This window comes from Harpia harpyja, chromosome 17 (assembly GCF_026419915.1).
Source record: "Harpia harpyja isolate bHarHar1 chromosome 17, bHarHar1 primary haplotype, whole genome shotgun sequence".
In the NCBI taxonomy this organism is placed as follows: Eukaryota; Metazoa; Chordata; class Aves; order Accipitriformes; family Accipitridae; genus Harpia; species Harpia harpyja.
In genome coordinates, this window is record NC_068956.1 from 11,344,150 (window position 1) to 11,364,741 (window position 20,592).

Here is a 20,592-nt window from a genome sequence, read left to right on the forward strand (position 1 = left end):
TTTTTTTTCATCAGTGAGCAGGTCTTTCACTGTTTTATGCTGAGGAGAGGATACTGTAAGGTAAAGGTTATTGAATGGTCTGCTTGTTTCATGTTTTGTTTATTTCTTATTTAAAGGCATCAATCATCTTGTGTACAACTTACTGAGCAACTAGAAAATAAAAACGCTGAGTTATTACTATTGGCACAAAGTCAAGAACACCAGCGAGAAGAGCTAAACACGGTATTTCATATTGTTAAGTATTTCCAGATCTTAACTGCAATATGGGATTTTAAAAAGCAAGCAGAGTACTGACCTTGGGTACGTTCATATGCAGAAGAGAGCAGGAGGATAAACTGGCTTTAGGAGAGTATGAAGTTTTCATATATGAAGAAGTTTTCATATATGGTTGCATTTCTGGAGGTAGTTGCATAGCTGTAATTCTGTGCACTAACAACAGAGCTAGCTACTTCATTGGAATAGTGGAAGAGACCATGCCTAAGCATCACTGGGATTCAGATAATACCATGCAAGTAATAAACCCTCCAAGGCTATGAGTAATTAACAGGCTATAGGAGGTAAGTAGTAGTTTGTAGGCAGTATCAGATGTAAGACAGGCTAACAGATCAACTGATACAGGTCACTATGGCATGTACCCACACAAGGCTAAGCTTAATCAGTCACCTGCTGCACAGTCTAGGGCAGCGCTCTTTTGTTTGAACTATGCATCCCATTGCATTGCACATTTCAGAAGTGCTGTGTGCAAGCAGTAGTGGCGTGGCACCATGGAATGGCATATGGCTTGGCAGGCAAAAACACTTTGGGAGTAGAGGATGCTCAGAACTCCTCTTACAGGCATGTTGTGGTTTTGCTGAGTAGCAATGTAAGCAGGAATATCTCTAATTGGATGCAGCTGACTTGGACACAGCAATTTTGGCATGATAGTCATGATCTAGCTCTTAGGTTTTCTGCATCTACATCTATTTGTTTACAATTCTAGTATTTCTGTGTAGTTTGCATAAATAAAAATGAAATGCCATCTGTTACTGACTGTGTACAGTACTGCGAGGAATTATTAAAATCACTTCAACTGTTGTGCTGGTTTTTGTAGTTTTGTTTCTTACATAATAAAACTATCAGTACTAAATTGTTGGTTATAGTAAAAATATTATGAAAACAATCTTTGTGTTGATCCTTTGGAGAACTCTGCACAGGAGATAGTGCAGAAAGCTTGACCTTAAATTTTATATATAATGGCAGGAATAATTCTCATAAAGTGATTTACCATATATACTCTTTATTTCTAACATAGTTTCTCATTAAAGAGCCTCTAGACTGATTTATTTATAATGCTCCTAAGTTAATTTAGGCTGCATTAAACTTATTTTAAACCTAAATTAACTTAGGAGCAATATAAATAAATCATACTTAGGTTTATTGAATGGGTATATTTCCTTCGATGTTCTTTGCCATAAATTCCAATTCTTAACATTATTTTTATTACATTCTTTTTAAATGTTAATTTAAATGCCTTGTATTTCATTCATTTCTAATACTAAATAAGCAAATGAAAGCATAAGAGAAGGGTTGAAAAAAGATGTAAAAATAAATAAAGTTATGTGCACTGATTCATTAAGACATTTTATTATATGATCTCAAAAATCTCTGATTCAGTTAGAAGAGTTGGTGTCTTGGAAGCAACAGCAAAAAAGTCATTGATAGGTAGCAAGTGATGCAATCATATTTACTGCACAACATTTTTTCTTTTTGAAACATATTTGCTACAGATAAGAAACCATGTTTATCGAGAGAAGCAGTCCCATTGCTCTAAGCAGGAAAGAATGAAGACAGAAATCTCTGACCTGACAGAAGAGCTTCATCAGAAGGAGATCACTATAGCAACTATCATGGAGAAAGCTAGTCTTCTGGAAAGACAGTTAAAAATGGAGTTAGAGATAAAAGACAAATTGTTAGCAAAACAACAGGTATGCAAGCAGGCAAAACCAGCCTAGATCATTTTACTCCACGCTATTGATAATGACATACATTTTCTGTGAAAAAAGGCATTACATTTCTTGCTGTAGTTTTCATCAGCAGTGCTGTAATATCTGTGAAGTATTACTAAAGCAGCCAAAATGATACTGGAACCGGAAAGCACCAGTAAATGTCAACTGTACATCTGAATTGCAATTCATTCTGACCATCAAATGTATTTACCATTTCAACATGCAAAAGATCTTGAAAACCTCCAGTTTGTTGTTATTATATGTGCTTTATCATTAGAACCATTTATTAGATTATCTAGAATGTTTCCTAATTTTTCAGGTTTTTTTAAAGCTTTTTGAGGAGTGATAGAAATCTGCTTAGAAAATTCTGGTAATTTTAAAGCTGAAAACTGTAAGATACCAGTGTTTTAATGGCAAATTTCAGGTTTAAAAACAAATATGTTATATTCAGTACGTAGTTTTGTAAACCAAAAGAACCTTCATATTTAGAGGTTTCTGCGTATCTCTGGACTTTCTGAGAGGGTCACTGCATATTGAAAATAGTGATTAATGTAATACTTTACTTTTGACAATAGGAAAATTAGTGTTTGGGAAAATGAGAGATATCTCCTACTGTGTGGCACTCTTTCTCAGGCCATATTCCCTATTGTATCACTAAAAGAGTGGATGTCGTTCCTAGGCTTCATGGCTACGATTTCATCCAGTTTCAGTGGCCTGCAAAAATCTGTCCCTCTTTGTATCTTGCAACTGCATGTGAACTCCTTTATTTTCCTAAGTGATTACTTCTTTCAAAAAAGGTAAATAAAATCAGAGGCATTGCATTTGTATATCTTTTATAGATGGTTTAAGATGTCTTTCTGCTTTAGTATTGCTGGATTTTAAAAAAATTATTATAGTTAGTTTCATAATTCTTTATGTATATTTTGTAAAATTAAACTTACATATATCTATACTCATTGTTATTTCAAGCTAACAGTAATATTCTTGTATTTAACTAAGAATTGAATCTTTTACTAGTTGTTGGATTTCCAATACAAAGTTATCAAATCTGAAAACATACATCTAAAAGAGATGGTGGAAAACCAGGAGTGTAAAAGTTGCACGGTAATTTTTTTTAATCTATGCAATATGCAGAACAGTTACTTATATTTATTGTAAATGTAGATTGAGATAGTGGCAGATTTAGAGATTTCTGGCTTGCGTAAAATAAATAAATAAAAATAAGGTGTATGACATAATCAAAACCAAGTGATATTCACACACAGCCTGAAGATGGGTGTAGCTAGGAATAATTTTGACCTTAATTGTAGTAAACTAGAAGTAAGCTAAATTTTTCAGTAACTGTCTAGACACTAAACAAACTAGACACTAAACTGGGAGCCTATTTTTTGTAAGTGTTGTCACTTATTTCACAATTTTTTTTATTTTTAAACAGTCATCATTCTCACAGATGCAAAACTATGTCCCTTTTCTACTATTTTACCCCTTTGTTCATAGGATATTTAAATAACAGTGTAAAAAACTGACACATTTTGCCCCCCTCAGGTTATTTTCAGAGTTTAGTATTGATTTCTCTCCAAACAGGGGATATTTAAAGTTTAATTCATAAAAAGTGTGCCATAATATCATGTAGAACTATAGTTTGTAAGGATATCATAAATGTTATAGACGCTGCCTTCCACAAAAACGTCCCCTGCTTACAGAACATCTGCAGTTATTGTATCTATCACTAGAAAAAATGCTGGAATGTTGCTTGTAAATACTGCTGTAAATATATCTTTGGGGGATATGTAGCCTGTTAATTGTCTTACTGTAGACTGACAAATGCATCAAAGAATGTCACATTTTCCCACACCCTTAAAATAGCATATATGTCTTATCAGTGATGTATTACCTATACACTACGATGGATATATGTATGTGTATATAAGATATATTATTGTGGAAACATAGATGGATGTGTGTATGCATGTCTAGCTCTTCTCTACAGTGATATTCTTTATGAAGACTGAGAAGAGCTGTCTAACAAGAATCCTTGTAGATATCATGTGTGTGTTAATTTTTAACAGTAAAATCCAGTTACTAGATATATCAAGGTCACTACACATATCAATGTGTTTGCGGACTTAATAATTCTTTCCTACTTTACTAGTGTATTATGAGGATCTAAACATTAAAGATTGTGAGGTATTTGATATTAAGATTGCAGGGACTGGAGAGATTTTTATGGATGTGTTTGTACAGTACAGTAGAGCACTACACAGACCCCTCAAACTAGTGCCAGCCTAAGTCAGTATGGTGCAATGCATCATCAGGAAGGGTTACTTGTTTAGATTTCAAAAGCAATGTAGCTGTGCCAGCTTAGTTTTGGGGTTCATGCCATTATAACTGTACTGCTGATTCCAGAGCTATTAGTGGTAGGGTGACTTAGGACTCTCCTTCTCCCTCTGTTCTGTCACTCCTCTCCACTTGGGAGACATAGCTGAGCCCCTGCCCCCTATCCTTGCACAAAATATTAAATTTTCTTATACTTTCTGGCACTTCCATGCCAGCTTGGCCATAAATTTCCCCTAAAACTAGCTAAGCAAGGCAAGGTTTATAGGAAGAGATGACATTGGAACAGTTAGTGCAAGGAATAGACAAGCTTTCAGGTGCAGGAGCCCAGTTGTGCTAGCAGTAGACTAAGAACCAGATCCTTAATACTCATGAGTTACTAGGTTCCAAAAGAATAAGGTATATCTAGAAATATATGAAAACACAACTTAATAAAATGTATGGGGGTTTAGTCTTTTGTGTGTAGTATGATAAATCTCTTGAGAATTTTCTGTTGATGACAGTACACTGTCATTGCAAACATCTTTACACAACGCAATGCAGTATTCTGCAGAGAGGTCGTTCCAAATTAGCTAGCTCAGGTGTGCAGCATAGGCTTTATGGAATAAGTGATAGGACATAAAAGGAATGGGGTATCCTGGCTAGTCAACTTCCAGAGCTAATCTCCATCTTCCCCTCTTCATATCCTAGTGGATGGGCCTCTCTAGCCCCTGGTCGCAGTGCACATGTTGCTTGCACTTTCAGTATTTTGATTTGTATACCATGTGGGCTAACTCAACTGAGAAGCAGAGTTTAGTAACACAGACGCACAACTCTGTGGTAATGTGGCTTTACTTTACCGCTTCTGAAACTGAAGGTGACTGTATCTTGACACAGATATTAAATTGTGCCTATAGACATACCCTGTATGTACTATAGTAATGAACTTCTATAATTTTTCTTGGGGTTTTTGGTGGAATTGTTACTGGAGGGAGCAATACAGTCTGCAGCTATAGCTGTTATGGTTGCTTTTATGTCCTAAGTTTTACAAAGCAAGCGATGAATTTACAACAATAATATTTTGAATGCATGTTTGTTGAGAAATTTTAATTTGTTTTATTGTGTTATAGAGGCTGTTATCCCTTCTTTTCCATTTATCTACAGTGTTTTTTTTCTGGAGGCAATTCTCTTGGTTTGCTATAAGTGCTGCATGATTATATATGGTAGCTAGGTCTTTCTTTAGCATAGAACATTGTTTTGCGTTTGCTTGTTAGAAATACTAACATCCATTTATTGTGGAAAAAAATAACTATTTAATGATGGTTTTATCTCCTTTCACAGAGTATAGATTTATCTAACAAAGAACATGGAAATTTTACAGCTTCCATTCACAAACTGGAACATGATAATGTCAGATTACAAAATAGTCTGGTTAAACTACAAAATGACACAGAAACATCAATACTGGGTCACATGGATACATATGGAGAAACAGAGCACAGCTACCAAACCCATTCAAAGATGCAAGAAAAAGAAGAGAGGTAATATTTAGATTGTACACATACATGAAACTTCCTGTAAGTTTTTTGGAAACATCTAACTGGGCCAAACTGTTAAGTTTTGTTTCTGGTTCTGTTCATTCAGAACTCCCACCAACATAAATATCAGACTTAGTATATTTTTAAGAATTTCCTACATTTTTGGGGGTGGCTAACTGAATTTGGCAATAAATGGAGTCCCAGAAATGTTTGATCGTTATTTTAACATTTGTCACATGAAACAACTTAAAAAACTTTCTATGTGCTGCTTAAGTTATTCTTAGTTCCAGGTTTTGCAAAACAGGACAGAATGTATTTTTACTGCCAAATAAAAACAAGACAAGGAAAGGATATAAAAACCAACATGAGAGGTAAACTGCTCCACAGGAGGTTATCTTAATAAGCAGTTTGAACTACAACCCCTGCTGAAAAGCTTTGTGTCCCACCAGTTTCATGTGTTGGAAGTTTCATTAAATGTATTTTAATGCCTTGTCTAGTTTTGGTGTTCTTGGGTGACCTGATTTTTAAAAGAAACATAATTTCAGATGCCTTGAATAAATCATTACTACAATAAACTCCTTGTTAGGGAAAAATAATGAGACTTAAGAATACTCAGACTCGTAGAAAACATTGTAGTGATGACTTCCTTCTTATTTCCCTGTATTCAGTGAAACACTGAATTACCTTCAAACACGTTACAATCATGGTGTTGTGGTAATAAAAAGAAAATTAAACTCCCTGCTAAACACTATTTCACAGCACAGGAGAGTAAAAATTAATAGCTAAATATTTTGATCGTCTATAATAAAGAACTGAAATGATAGGACTAATGTGAAACAGTTCTGTGAAGCAAAGTTTAAGTAATTGGAGCCAAAATTGTACAGGTCAAGACTTCAAACTCATACATTCAGTCTTTGGCAAAATGTAAAGTGATTTTCTTTCTGCAAAATAGAAAGGCATCCCATTATATGTAGCTACATTCTTGCCTAAAATTTCTTTTTAAATATGTTTAGTATTAAAGGTAGTATTCATGTATATGCAAATATATATATATATTATATGTATGTATGTACATATGTATATGCATATACATAATACACACATACACATATATATATGGAAGTGGCAGGTATGGCTGTTTTCCTACTAAGTTTCAAATGATGTTGAAGGTTTTGCTGAAACAAATATTTACAAACCAAGATACAGACTATTCTGCACCTGTAGGTCTCATAAGTTCACCAAATATTGGTCAGCACAATTTTTGCTCATGCTTCCACTCTTCTCAAGTGAGAAAAAGTAAGTTTTTTTCCCATTTTCTCAGGAATTACACTTGCTGTACATGAGGAACTGTGAAATTTCATTCATGAGAATGTAAGTGTATGAGACAATAGAACTATGCAGGTAATTTGCAGGATTTTGATTTCATAGCCATTGAAGACCAATGTTAAACCAACACTGGGAGAGAGAAACCTGGGAGAGCTAACCTTTCTCATAACAGAAGTCTCAACCATACTACTGAATACAATTTAAATTATGATTCTAATTAATCTGATGAAACACATATTGAGCCTGGTTTTCAGGATCTAAAACATGCATTTGATTTCCTAAATGAAAAGCTATTTAGCTAAATAAATACATACACAGATTTCAAAAAATCTGCAAATTCCACGTGTACTGTGTATACACATCAGCCATCTTTTTAAGATTGGGCCCTCTCTATACTGTCAGTTCTCTGTTCCCAAACAGGGAACTACCTCAAGATTTTCTCAAAAACTAAAATTAAATTTTCAACCATCAAATGTATGCACATAAACCAGGCAATTGATGTTGGTTGAGTTAAACTCTGGGGTATGTTTTATTTTATTGTGAGCATAAACCATGTTATTTCTGTTTTAATTTGCAGTTCTGTTTCCATGGTAATTATGGCACTGGAGAAAGGGCAAAAAGACTTTTTTTACATAGTAGAAAAATAGAAAACATGGTGTTTGTGCAAGGGGGGTGGTGTCTGTGTTTAAAATAGTAATTTTCAGAAGCTGTACATTTTGTTTTTCCTATTTGCGTTCAGAAACCTAGAAAGGTTTGCACGATGAAAAAAAAAATTCTTCAACTAAGTATATTCTATAATATTTTTCAGGCATGTCTCATGGTAAGTACTAGAATCCTAGGCATGGGCACAGTCATTAGTTAGATAGGAGACCTCTAGAGAAAATACAGGAAATTGCAGGAAGTTATATTGGTGATTTAGAAAGAGGCATGATTTCTTCTTTCTTGCAGTATACACTGAATTTCTAAATATTACAAATTAAGGTATGCAGGAGTGGCATCTTTTTGCTAAAAAAGACTGTGGCCACATCCTACCTATAACCACTTTAATTACTGTTCTCATATATGGTAATTGACTTATTTCTAATTGCCATTTATGTAAGCTTTCCCCACCCTCAAGATTTCAATCCTTTATTTAGACCTTGGCCACATATAGTAGATTTAAATTTTGGCATGGTTGAAGAGGGATTTCTCTGATGAAGCTGATGTGTTTACCCTGTTTCTTCCAAAATTAAAACATGCATGTGAGTTCCCAAATGAAAGGCTACTTATTTACCATAAAAATACACACAAAATAGGTAACTGGTCAAGCCAAAGTCCACTTTCATCATGTGGCAAAAGTGAGAGGTAAAGGCTAGGACTGAATGACTACTAAGGTAGCTGGGGACCTCTTAAAGGATCTGTGTTGGCAGATCTTAAGGAGGTTTTCACTACCCTTTGGAGGTCACACACTCTTAGTCATACTCACCACTGTATCAGTTATTGCAATAGATAAACTGGAAGCAGTGAAAACAGTCTCTTCAGGAAAATACTTTTTATCCATTTTTAAAATCAAGCTAGCAGTTATACTTGCAAGGTAAAAGCAACAAGATGAATTCTGAAGACATTCTGGTCATTAAAGACCTGCTGTTTTCTTTCTCAAGACTAGGTACATCAACCAGCACAAGCTGTGTAAGGAATTTGTTTTGCAGCACTGAAGTCATTGATTGCATAGGGACCAGGCTGATTTTATATATGAGTCTGGAAAAATCAATCCTGTTTATATAAATTCCCTTTGCAAGGACATTGTTCTTTCACTTCTCGTCCCATATGTCACCATGTCAACAGTGATATTATTTTTGTGAAGTATGTGTATATGTTAAACACTCTATGACAGTAAACCCACTGAAAGCGTAAGTTACTCAACTGCAGTTATAGTGTATTTGCATTGCCAGTGTTAACAAATGGACAGTTTTTTACAAATTTGCAGATATTTGCCTACCTTTACATTTGTATTCAAAGTAGAACTCTGTTCTTAGATATTATTTTGCACTGAACTGGCAGAAATTTAAAGCCCAACTGTGAAATCTGTCTGAAGTGAAGGCATAGTATCCATATCAAAGCACTTAAATGCAGGCATCATGTCTTTCCAAGATAGGAAACAGCCCCTGCAATCCTATGGATTACAGTAGGAAGTGGAGTTCCTTTAAAAAGTCAGTCCTTTTTTGGGTGGTATCTGTTTTTACTATCTAAGAGCTACCATAACTGTGGGCACTCAAGTCTGAAAATTCTGGTCTTAGTGAAGTAAGCTATAACATAACAGTAATAAATGTTATTAAATACATAGAGAAGCAGTTCTGGGGGAAAAAAAGAACACAGATCACATAGACTTTACTGTGGGTTTACAGAGGAAATTACTTCCAAAAAGGTCAGAACACAAGATGAAAAAAAAATCTGTCATTTTATTATTCATGCCATCTATCTTCAATTGTGGCAGTTTTTTTCACTGTGCCCTTCATCCAAACAATAGATGGAATGGACTTTAAAATAGAGGAAAAAAAAGAAAAAAGGTATTCTCCTGCACCCAAAGAGCAGAGTGTATTTATTTAAAGAAAAGCATGAAAGAAAGGGGAAAACTCTGCCCCCATAAAGGTAAACATTTTAGGTGATTTAGAAAACTGGAAGGTTTGGTGAATATTCTCAGAGAGGGTTTTTTAGAATGTATAATAATAATATTAAAGTAATAATAATATTATAGCATCAAGCTTACAATTTGCTTTCCTGTAGCATTCAGAGTATCTTAATCACTACTTCTTTTATAAGCAGAGAAAAATATGTTCTTCATTAGTTCTCTGAGTTGTTCTGCACAGTCCATTTATGGAGTACTCAGTTTCATGTACAAGCAGGGTCCATTAAGACTGCACAGCCACCCTCTCCCAACAGCAAATATTTAAATTAAGATTAGAAAATGATGGTGTGATCTTTCTGCAGAAAACACTGTCCTTTCCCTGTGCTTGGCAAATTCTTCTTTTTTATTTAAAAAAAAAAAAGCTGTTTTCCTTGGATCTGAGCAGCACTGCATACTCCTGAATATTTATAATAATTATATTTTAGTGGCAGAGAACTTGATCTTTAAAAGCTTTTATAGCTGCATTTCAAATTAGTAAAGTGTTTTAGAACATTTGCAATGATAGGATCTTTTCAAACAGATATCATGTTTGAGTATAGTAGTTACCTCTCAAGACTAAAATTTCAATTTTATCATAAGCACAGACCTCAGTACAATGGAAATTTTTACTTCAGTCAGAAATATTGTAATAGAAATGTAAAAAAAATCTGAAATAATTTAAATTTTTTTGCATGTTTTGGCATATAATACAAGTAAAGATGCAATTGAAAATTAGTCTAATTCAGCAGACATCTGGGCAAGCTAGTCTCAAAATTCTGTGCTCTTATCAATATGGTTTCAGAATTGTTCAGTTAACTGTCAGGAAAAGAAGATATTTTGATTGGGAAGAAAATAGATTTCTTTTTTTTCAAGTTGCTGTTAACCATAATAGGTTTTGCTTTACAGAACTACAAATGAATACAAAGATATGCTTTCACATCCATTCTGATCACTGTGTGATACAAGAGTTATGGAACATCATAATAAAATACTTTAAAATTCTTTTGTAAACTTGAAGATTTCACTTATTGTTACAAAAGCATGTTCTTGTACAATTTTTTTAAAGGTGTATTTTAAAAATGTATTTCTTATCTTAATCTCCAACGTGTTATCATTAAATCAGTGGCAAAATTAGTATTGCAGTAAAAAAGCAGGATCAAAGATTTCCTGTACTATTTTTTCATTTAACTTATTTAAACATTTATTCTAAATTCTAGCTATTTGAACATAGTTGTTTAAGGTGATATTAGGTCAAAATTGACTAATTATCCAACAACTAATAACAGTTTTTGTCTACTTTACACTTTTGTATTTCATTCCCTCTATTTGTATGGCTAAATTCACTCCAGGTCCTATCATAGTGTAAGTTATAAAGACATGACTGAAGAGTGCTTACATAGCTTCTTCCACTGAAAAGCTGAAGGGATGATAACCTTTGGCAAAGGATGGGTAACAAACACTTAAGGAGTATTGGTATCTTCAATACCTGAAGCAAATTTGTGTTTTAGCTCTTGTCCTGCCACAATTATATGGCAACGTTACTCAACTTAAGCTCCAGTGAAAGGGTTTAAATTAGTGTGATTTAAGTCACAGCTGAAGCAGACAGAGAATGCATAGTCACACGTTTAGAGTAAACCAGGTGGAAAGTTGCTAAATTGCTGCAACTTGGTAATGCTTAATCTTATGCCAGTAACTTCATGCATGAAGCAGTTTGAACAGCTAAGTAATCAAAATTGCACAAACAAATAAAATAAAAAAAAACCCTTGGCTTTGCTGTGATAGCTTAGAGTTTTAACTAGTTTTCATACTTTGATTTTTTTTTTTCTTCTTTTAGAACTTTGCAAAAGAAAGATGCATGGGAAATGGAACATCAACAGACTGCTATGTTCACAGCCAGTGGATACCCCAGAAACTGTAGTCCTGCTTTGTATGGCCAAGGCAATATCACTGGTTCAAAAAGTGATAGCACTTTATCTTCTCATACACTTCACAGAGGTCATGAAAAGAAAATAGTTTATAAATCTCCATCACCACCAACGGGGAATCCTTTGGGCTTTGGTGGGCTGTTTCCTGAAAAGGGCAGAACAGGCAGCTTACTGAGCCCTGCTTACAATGCAGAAGAAATCAAATTATCAGTAAGTAACTATTTTCCTATAACACAAATATTCTCAAAAACCCATCTGTGGACCAAATGCAGCCTTGAGGGAGCCAAAAATTAGATCACCCCTATTGTCATTATTATTTATACAGTGCCAGCCCAGCAAAAATGGAAATACCTTATCCTAACATAAATGCAGTTTTTCTGGAGATTAAACATCCCCTACTGGGCCATACCTCTGTTCTAATAACGATGGTGATAATTACCTGCCATTATGTGACTGTGAGAGATTTCTACATTTGAGCTCATTGCTTTCTATATTGGGGCACTCTGCTTCATATTGCCTTCTGTAAGGGCACTTTGCTTTAAGTGTATTTCCATAATGCCTGCAAACTTACTGTCTTAAGTGCTGTTAGACAAATCAAGTTTCTGCAGCATTCGATTGAGGGATAAAATTAGAGGAATTGCGGCAACTATTTTCTATGTGTTAGCTATTGTATTTGAAAAGGAACAGAAATTATAACTGCTGTAGTCCTGATTTTTCTTGAAATGAAAGAGTAATAGTGCAGCATTCTTTCTTTCAGTATTCATAAACTGAAGATTACCAACGTCCATGACAAGTAGGATAAATCCCACTTTGCCTAGGGCAACTTCTTAGGGAAAACTTTCCATAATTCTTTGGCTTTAGATCTCTGTTTAAATTTGAGCTTTATCCTCTTCCTTAGTATCTTCTATTCTTCCTTAGGCCTCCACTACAGGCCACTATTTTTTTCCGCTTGAAAACTTAGCACCTATTTTCCAGACCTCAAACCATGCAACCACAACAGCATCATTAAATAATGGAACTAACAGATGAGTAAGGAATGGACTGTAGCCATCTCTCTGTCCAGCTGTGATACGTACATCTTTGTACCCAGGAGATCCTGAACTGCAGGTGTGTGGCTGAGCCTCTAGAGAGAGAAGAGGGAAGACTTTAGCATTTACTGGGGGGAACCTATAGGCAATTTTCTTGCCACTTGTCACCTTAAGTAGGAGCAAAGAGGCACCATGACACCAACAATCATCTTCAAGCAGTTTGTGGTTGTCTTACCCCGGTTCTGCTGTCCACTTCAGAAATGGACGCACATTGTTTTCTATCAGAGACGTGGCTGCTGGAAGACTGTCTCCATGTTCTAGAACCTCACTGAAGATAGGGAGCACCGTAGTGATAGTCTGCCTGGGAAGCTGGGACTGCAGTGCAGCCCTTCACTGACTGTGGTCCCGGCAGCTGCGTTCCAGTAGTCAGAGAACAGCGAGAACCACATAGTCCTGGGTGTTTGACCTCACTTCCATTTTTATATTCTTATGCTTCACAGGCATTTTAAGTAAATGGCTTTTGGTTTCTCATGTCTTGGGAGTTTTCCTCTTTAAACTGCTAACTGCGAAAAGAATTGTCTGGCCTTTTTCGGGAGAGTCTGATAAACACCAATCCTCCTCCTCTCTTCTGTCAGAAGTGTCAGACAGAGACAGCAGACCACAAAGCTTCTGTTTCTAGCCAGCCCAAGGAAAATGCGCATTCTGAGACACTTCTGCAAGCTGCAGGGAAACTATTTCCCAGCTGGCACTCAGGACAGGGTCAATGCCAAGGCAGTTGACTAGATTATAAGGAAAACACTTTCCAGCTGGTGTGTGGGCAAAGTACATAATGAAACTATTAAGCAAGGGATATTTCTTGTACAGAGTCTAAGTCCAAATCAGTGGTGTTGAAGCAGGTACAAGTTCAGAAGATTGCCAAAATTAAATCATCACTCAGACTGACGTTGGATACCACAGCATTAGTGCAGATGATTCAACGGTCTGTTACTCTAGAGTTCTGTGTTCAAATGGAAAGCCATTGCATCAAGGAGAAAGAGGAAAAAAACATACAATGTGTTGTAAATCAGAGTTCTTTGACAGAGTTTTCAGGACTGATGTTTCACCTAAGTGAAATCTCCAGTATGTTCAAAACTTCTGAAGATGTTTTAAGGGACCATTTTTCTGAAGAATATTTGTAGCACCAACTGAAAACATCAGAATTGCAGGTGATGTCCTGAGACCTACCAAAATTACTGTGTTGGTATTTAGGGGAAAGAGAAAACAGTCTCTAGGGCTTTAGACAAAGACTTATATCTCTCCTCCCAGTACAGACTCTTCAGACAACCTTAGTAAACATTCCACTGGAACCTCTGTCCCTTCACATTCTTACTTAGAGGTTACATGTGTAGAGAAAGTTGCTCTTGCCTTAGAGTAAACTAGAAGCTCAGCTGGGATTCACTGGAAATTCCCATAACCCCAAAAATTCTTGTTTCAAGGCTTTCCAAATCTAGAGAAATACTTTCTCTCTGAACAGTAATTCACGCTGTTCTCTCTTTCTGAAATGGAACAACTTCAGAAAATGGTTGCCTGATCTGTTGCCAGTCTCTGGGAAGACTATTCCATAGAGCAGTCCAGTGTCCAGCTTCAGAAAATAAACAAACAAACAAACAAACAAATAATCCAATAAGATTAGTTGCAGCTTCAGAATAGTCCATTTCTACACAATTTCTGCATTTCAGCTGGAGCAAGCAGTTATGTACATTGTGCTTCCCAATCTGGATCTTTAACTTTTAGTCACAAGCACCTTCTCATGTTTCTGTTCAGATGGACAGACATTGTCTGTTCTTGCTTTCAAGCCTAGGAAAGACATGAAAGATTGAAGCTGTAGCAAGGAAAATTTAAATTAGGCATTAGGAAACCTTCTAACGTTAAGGATGGGAAATTGCTTAATAAATAGATTGCAATGGGAAGTTGTGGAAATTCTACCAGTGGACATTATGAGGAATGATTTTGACAGTCTTGATGCTACCTTGAGGCGTGCTGTAGTCCATGCCTCTCACTCTGCAGTATTACTGTTACCTAGCTGATTAGGTACTTAGGCCCTCTGAAAGCCTTCCTATGTCGCTTGGCAATTTCCTATGCATCTCAGTTTTGATTTTCTTATATGAGCAGAAACATGTTGAAGATGGGCATCTGTACCTGCTGCCTAAGATATATTGCAGTGTAGAGTTAGAGGAAAGTAATCCCAAAAGCCCCCAAATTTAGTCACAGTGAGACTCAAATTAGCCAGACCAATTTCTAGTCTTGGTGTTACAAGAACTTTCCTGGAAAGAAGAAGGGGCTAAACATGAGAAGACTTTAACACTCTGGGATTTGACCACTCATTGTTTGACCACTAAATGTTAAAATATCCCAAGTGTTAAGGTTTTCTTGCTGCCCTGCTGAAGGTGCATCCAAGGATGCTGGGACAACTCATGGGGCAAGAAAGAGATTAACACTAGGCAAATTAATTTCGCAGTCTGTGAGAGAGAATAGACTTAGCTTCCTGAAGTGCTTCTCCCTAGCAATCCAGAGTTAATTCATAAGCACTTTGGGTAGTTCTTGCTTAAGGAGAAGACATCTTTAGTACATATTTCATATGTGCTAGATAAGCATCTCTATCAGGTGCACTGCTTCATTTCCAGCAAATAATGAGGCAGAAAGGTGATTCTCATTACTGGAATACAACAAAGAAATATGGGATCAGCTGACACTGTAGAAATGAAAAAGTAGAGTCCTTGTTGCCTAACCACCCAAACAAGTTAGGTTAGAAATGAACCCATTTCTATCCAGCTCCAGTTAGAAAACCAAAAGACGTAAAAGAAGTGTTATCTGAGGAAAAGAAATTCAAAACTAGGGACCATGAATCTCATCCAAGACATGGATTAAAGCAGTTTCTTTATGGTTTTTCTTCCTCAGGCACTGAAAGTAAAGACAGTAAAGAACATAGTGAAAGAACAGACCAGAGGCTTGGAAAGAAAAGCTTAGTTGCTAGCAAGAAATGTTGCCTTTTAGACCTGTTTAGATACAACCTTCTCTCAAAGCACATAAAAACCAGTGCATTAGGGACCTATCTAAAAAGATAGCGATGTCTGACTCTCAGGTAAGGGAACCATGATCTGCTTATTCTAAGTGATAAACATTCTTCACTCAACTCTGAGGAAATTCAGAAATGTCTCATTTGGATTTTACAGTCTATTTCAAGAAAAAAACACATCGAAGTAAGTACCAGTTGAAGCAAAGGACACTAGCATTTTAGGAAGATAACTTGATCATGAGGCCAGTATGTTTCTAACAAGTCAGCAATTGTAAACATTGTTATAATGAATCTCTGAGAATTTCTTATAACTTGATATAACACTTCTGAAGACTAGCACTCGTGTAAATCCACTGTCCATATGGAAAAGGCCAACATGACTTTTTTTCTGTAGGTGATGACACCTATTAAATTCATATTTCAGATTCACGTTTTCCCAGTTTCTTACATTTCTCACTGGAAGTATTTTATTTGCTCAGTATTGAATCAGTGATTTCAGAGCTGGTATTCAGTAAGCGAAACACATGGTGATTCTTCAAGTAAAGCCTCCAAATCCAATGTCTTCTTCATAATACAAAAGCCACCTTCTTCAAAATAGTACTGCCAACTCTATCTCTGAATCCAAATGTCACAAGGGGATATATTTGTGATCTAGCCCGTGAAGGAATACATGTGCATGTAGCCATGGCATTCAAAATCTCAGGAACAACTATTCATATGAAAACAATAATTATTTATGGATGAGAAATCATGCATGTGTTCATGAGGAAAACCAGAAGGCAGGTGATCTCCATCCAGAGTTTCTCAGCCATTGGAAGATGAACATTTTTTCTTAGCCCTGCTAGTGCAGGGATTGATAAAAGAGTGTTGTGGCACAAAGTGATCCAATACCTTTGGGTTCCTTATTGCTATATGGCAAATTAAGTCACTTTTTCTTCCCTGCCCTGTTAAAACACTAATCTGGAGGGATTGAGAAAAGGAAGGTTCTGCTTTATCTGTGAATTTCATTTTAGAAGCCCTATACATCAGAAAGCTTGTCTCGCTCAAGAAGGACGGTATTATCTTCAGAATTTATTGCCAGCTACTGCTTACTTGCTGTACTTTGAAAAGTAAAGGGGTTTCCTATAGGAAATCTCTAAATTTCATCTCAAGGTCTGCTGCAAAGAGTTGGAACAGAACAGTGCTTTAAAGCATTTCTCTAGTTAGTATCTTTTGGCCTGAAAAGCTGCTCAAGGGCAGTTTTAAACCAGGCTGAAAGCGAAGACCAAATCTGCCTCTAGTTGCCGTGGAAATAGGGCATACCCCATTCTGATATAATGGAGCCTAGAATAAAAATTTACAGGTGTAATAGAATTGGCCTTTTCCACAAAACACTGGAATATTTAAATCATTTGAAGCCACTCCTATTTGATGTGCTCACAGATAAACTTTCCTTTTTACATTCTAATAACTCAATCAGTTATTAAAACTATTTAACATATGGTTTAATGAAGATAATAAATGTCAATCATCTTTCTCAATATATGATCATATAAAGACAAAAATTATCTTTCTCTTAATCAGTATTAGAGCTCCTATACTAATTTTTTCTCAGTCAACAGTTAAAAATTCATGTCATAAAATTGCATCTGTACAAATAAATACTGAATTTATTTTAAAAAGCATAATATCTTTAGGCAAAGAAAAATTATTTCATATTTCTTTTGATAAAGACATTCCAATTAATACATCTTAAGTATTAGCAAAAGGAATGAACAAAAATTCCTGCTTAAAAATTTAGAATTTGTTCCAGCAAAGACTTACTCATGTCCTTTGCTTTATACAACTCTGCATCCCGTGACAATCATTTTAAGACCAATTTTGGTATGGTTTCTGTCTCAGTCTACTAAATGCTCATTAAATAGAAAGAAAATTTTTCAGTGAACTACTTGCAGCCAACAAAATTTAGTACATTCTCCAAAATATCAGGGCTTGAGGTTGATAGTACTGAAATAAGCATAGGGTTTTTCCCATCCTCAGAAATCACCACATCACAGAAGCAGAGAGCTGAAACTACAGGAGGCAATCAGCAGTACCCAACACTAGTTATATTCTGTAATTCCAAAAACTAGATTATTGTCCTCCATCCTGGTTTAAATTATACAAGTGATGAACATAACCTTTAGCTGATGCAAAGATTTTGGAGGTTCTGAAGCTGCTTAATTCTGTCTAATGGGATATTAAATGACATTAAAAATTTAATGGCAAATCTACATCCTAATGCTGTGAATATCACAGGTATTCAAATATCATGTTCACATTTTGTCATTTAGTCACCTGAATGCCTTTAAACATGTATGCCCAAATTCATGTTTTCTTGGTGAGTTATAGCGTTATTAGCTGCTATAGGTTAAGATGTTTTTCAAATCTAAAATTTGATAATGCAAACATGTTGTAGTACTTACTAGTTTTTACTAACCATGATTTTCTATTCGTTGCTCAGTGTCCCCCTGAGATGTCCTTCCTTGCAACAACAGAAAAGTTCCTTCAAGAGGAAGAGAAACATACAAGAGAGTTTGAAGAACGTTTAAATTCACACCTTGAAGAACTGCAAAGACATTCTGAAAATACTCTAAAAAAGTATGCCAGGATACAGCAAAGTGAGCATACTTAAGCCAGTCACACAATTAAGAAAATAAAACCAAGTAATCACTCGTGGGTTTCTTAGAACTAAAATCTGCAACTAGCTGCTTAATGTATTTAGGCACATTGCCAATAGCATGTATTTCTAACACCAAGGTTTCAATAAGGTAATCATTATCCTGCAGATTTAGGTATATTATAACTTAACTCTGTTACAAAATATCATACTCTAAACATATTCTAAAATATACAGGTTGGTTTTGCATAGTTAAATTGTGTGCAGCAGAGACCCTGTTGCAGCACTGTAAATTAAGTAAGATACTTTCAATTCTGTGATGTACAGAGGGCTAATAAGTGGAATTATTCCCTTGAAAATATTATCAGCCAAGAGAAATTCTCTAGATTGCACAGAACAAGAATAATAGGGGCCTTTAGCCATGTCATAGCTCCTAGCATAAAGAGCTTATCTATGCTCTGGTTATTTTTGGCTATAGAAATAGCCCTTGGGACTCTTGAAATGGGAAGTTTGAGCTCTTTCTTTCTTATGCTCTAAGCCATGCATGTCCATGAGAGGAACATGAATAGACAAAGCACATATTTTGAAGCCACCCATATTGCCCCTTTCACCAGACCTACAGACCTCACCTGGGGCAGAGCCTGATCTCAGGTGCTTTACATGCTTTACATTAATACTTTACCATTTTTAAATCCTGTCTTCCAAAGCACCTGTTTTGATATTGATGTTTTGATACTATGTTGCCTTGTTGTTTAACTACATTGGAACAGGGAAAAAACCTTTAAGTTCAGACAACTTGTGATCAGTCTTAGGTAAGGGCCTAAATTCTTTGTATTTTTCTACAACATTGGAAAACATTATAAAACTGAGCAGAGTTAATTCATCTCCATGTGCTGAAAAACTGCAGAATGTTGAGATTCCTTTTATTTGCAATTCATACTGAATTCTATTGCTGTGCAAGTGAAACAGAAATTACAGACAGTGTTGATGAACCACCAATTTCAGTGAAAGAGATACTGAAGAACTGCTTTCCAGCACATACTGTTGCCAACTTCCTGGAAAAATCTGGATAAAAATAATACCAGACTGTCAAACAGCTCCAGTTTGTGAGTAAAAGAAGTCTCATTAATATTCAAGACCACAGCAAAAATGTAAATTGTTTTTGGAAGCTGTATTTCCATTAAGACAAAATACATCTCACTTCCACAAAATACCATGATTTTAAATTCCAGTGTGGCTTGGTTTGCAATAAAATGAGTAATGAAAATGAGGACATCAAAGAACCTTTTACAGGAAAATTCAGGAAAATGACTAGACTCAGCTGGAGGAACGAGGACTGAGTAAGATGATGATGGAAGGACATCTGAACAAACTAAATACATATGTGTCCTCAACTTAAGGGGAGATGCACCTGGGAGTTTTAAAAGAACTAATGAAGAAATTTAGGAACCTCTGGAAATGAAGCTAAATTTTAAGCTGGGAAATACCAGTAGAAGCAAAAAGACAGCAAAATATTGTCTTTCAGAAAGGCAAGAGGAAAAAAATATGGGATATTAACCAGTTAGCCAGATTCTTTTGCCACTGCAAGATTTAAACATACAACAAGACACTACGCTCCAGATCTTCAAAGAAACATATGTGTCCAAGTCCAGTCCAGGCCAGAGGATCCCTCTCATGATACAGGTCTGTGTGATGATACGGAATGAATGACTAAAATTATCAAAAAATGAGTAAGATTTTTTTCTAAAGCTTTTTAACATCTGGCCAAGCTACTAACTTTGGCTAATGAACTAACAAGTTTCAGCCTGGCTTTTGTGTAACGTCCTATAATAAACTCCCCGTAAAAAGCACCACAAACTGCAAAGTACTTGTATCTGAACAGCCTACTTGTTTACTGTTATTTCCTGCTCAGAGCATATTATGCCACAAACGTGCTGAGACAGTATGGATCAAAGTCCCGTTCTTTTAACACATGCTTACCTGAAAGGTCACCCTTCTCTTTGCTAGCCAAAATCAGCCCAAGTTGCTCATCTGACAATCCCCAATTTAAACAAGCCCATTGCTGCCAGAGTATAGTTGGAGCCACACCGCTGGTTCTGAATACTTTAGTTGTATTAAAAGGTAGAAACTTGATTGAACT

General features: G+C 35.7%; 1 protein-coding gene across 1 annotated transcript in view; it reads left to right on the forward strand.

The window, feature by feature from the left end:
* Window positions 1-20,309, forward strand: part of DEUP1 (deuterosome assembly protein 1) — a 48,538-nt gene extending 28,229 nt beyond the window's left edge. The window contains exons 9-14 of the mRNA XM_052812953.1: window positions 117-222; window positions 1,767-1,964; window positions 3,003-3,089; window positions 5,640-5,839; window positions 11,641-11,941; window positions 18,297-20,309. Coding sequence (XP_052668913.1) covers window positions 117-222; window positions 1,767-1,964; window positions 3,003-3,089; window positions 5,640-5,839; window positions 11,641-11,941; window positions 18,297-18,467 — 1,063 coding nt within the window. The 3' untranslated portion in view covers window positions 18,468-20,309. The remainder of the gene's footprint in view (window positions 1-116; window positions 223-1,766; window positions 1,965-3,002; window positions 3,090-5,639; window positions 5,840-11,640; window positions 11,942-18,296) is intronic.
* Window positions 20,310-20,592: the final 283 nt, after the last annotated feature.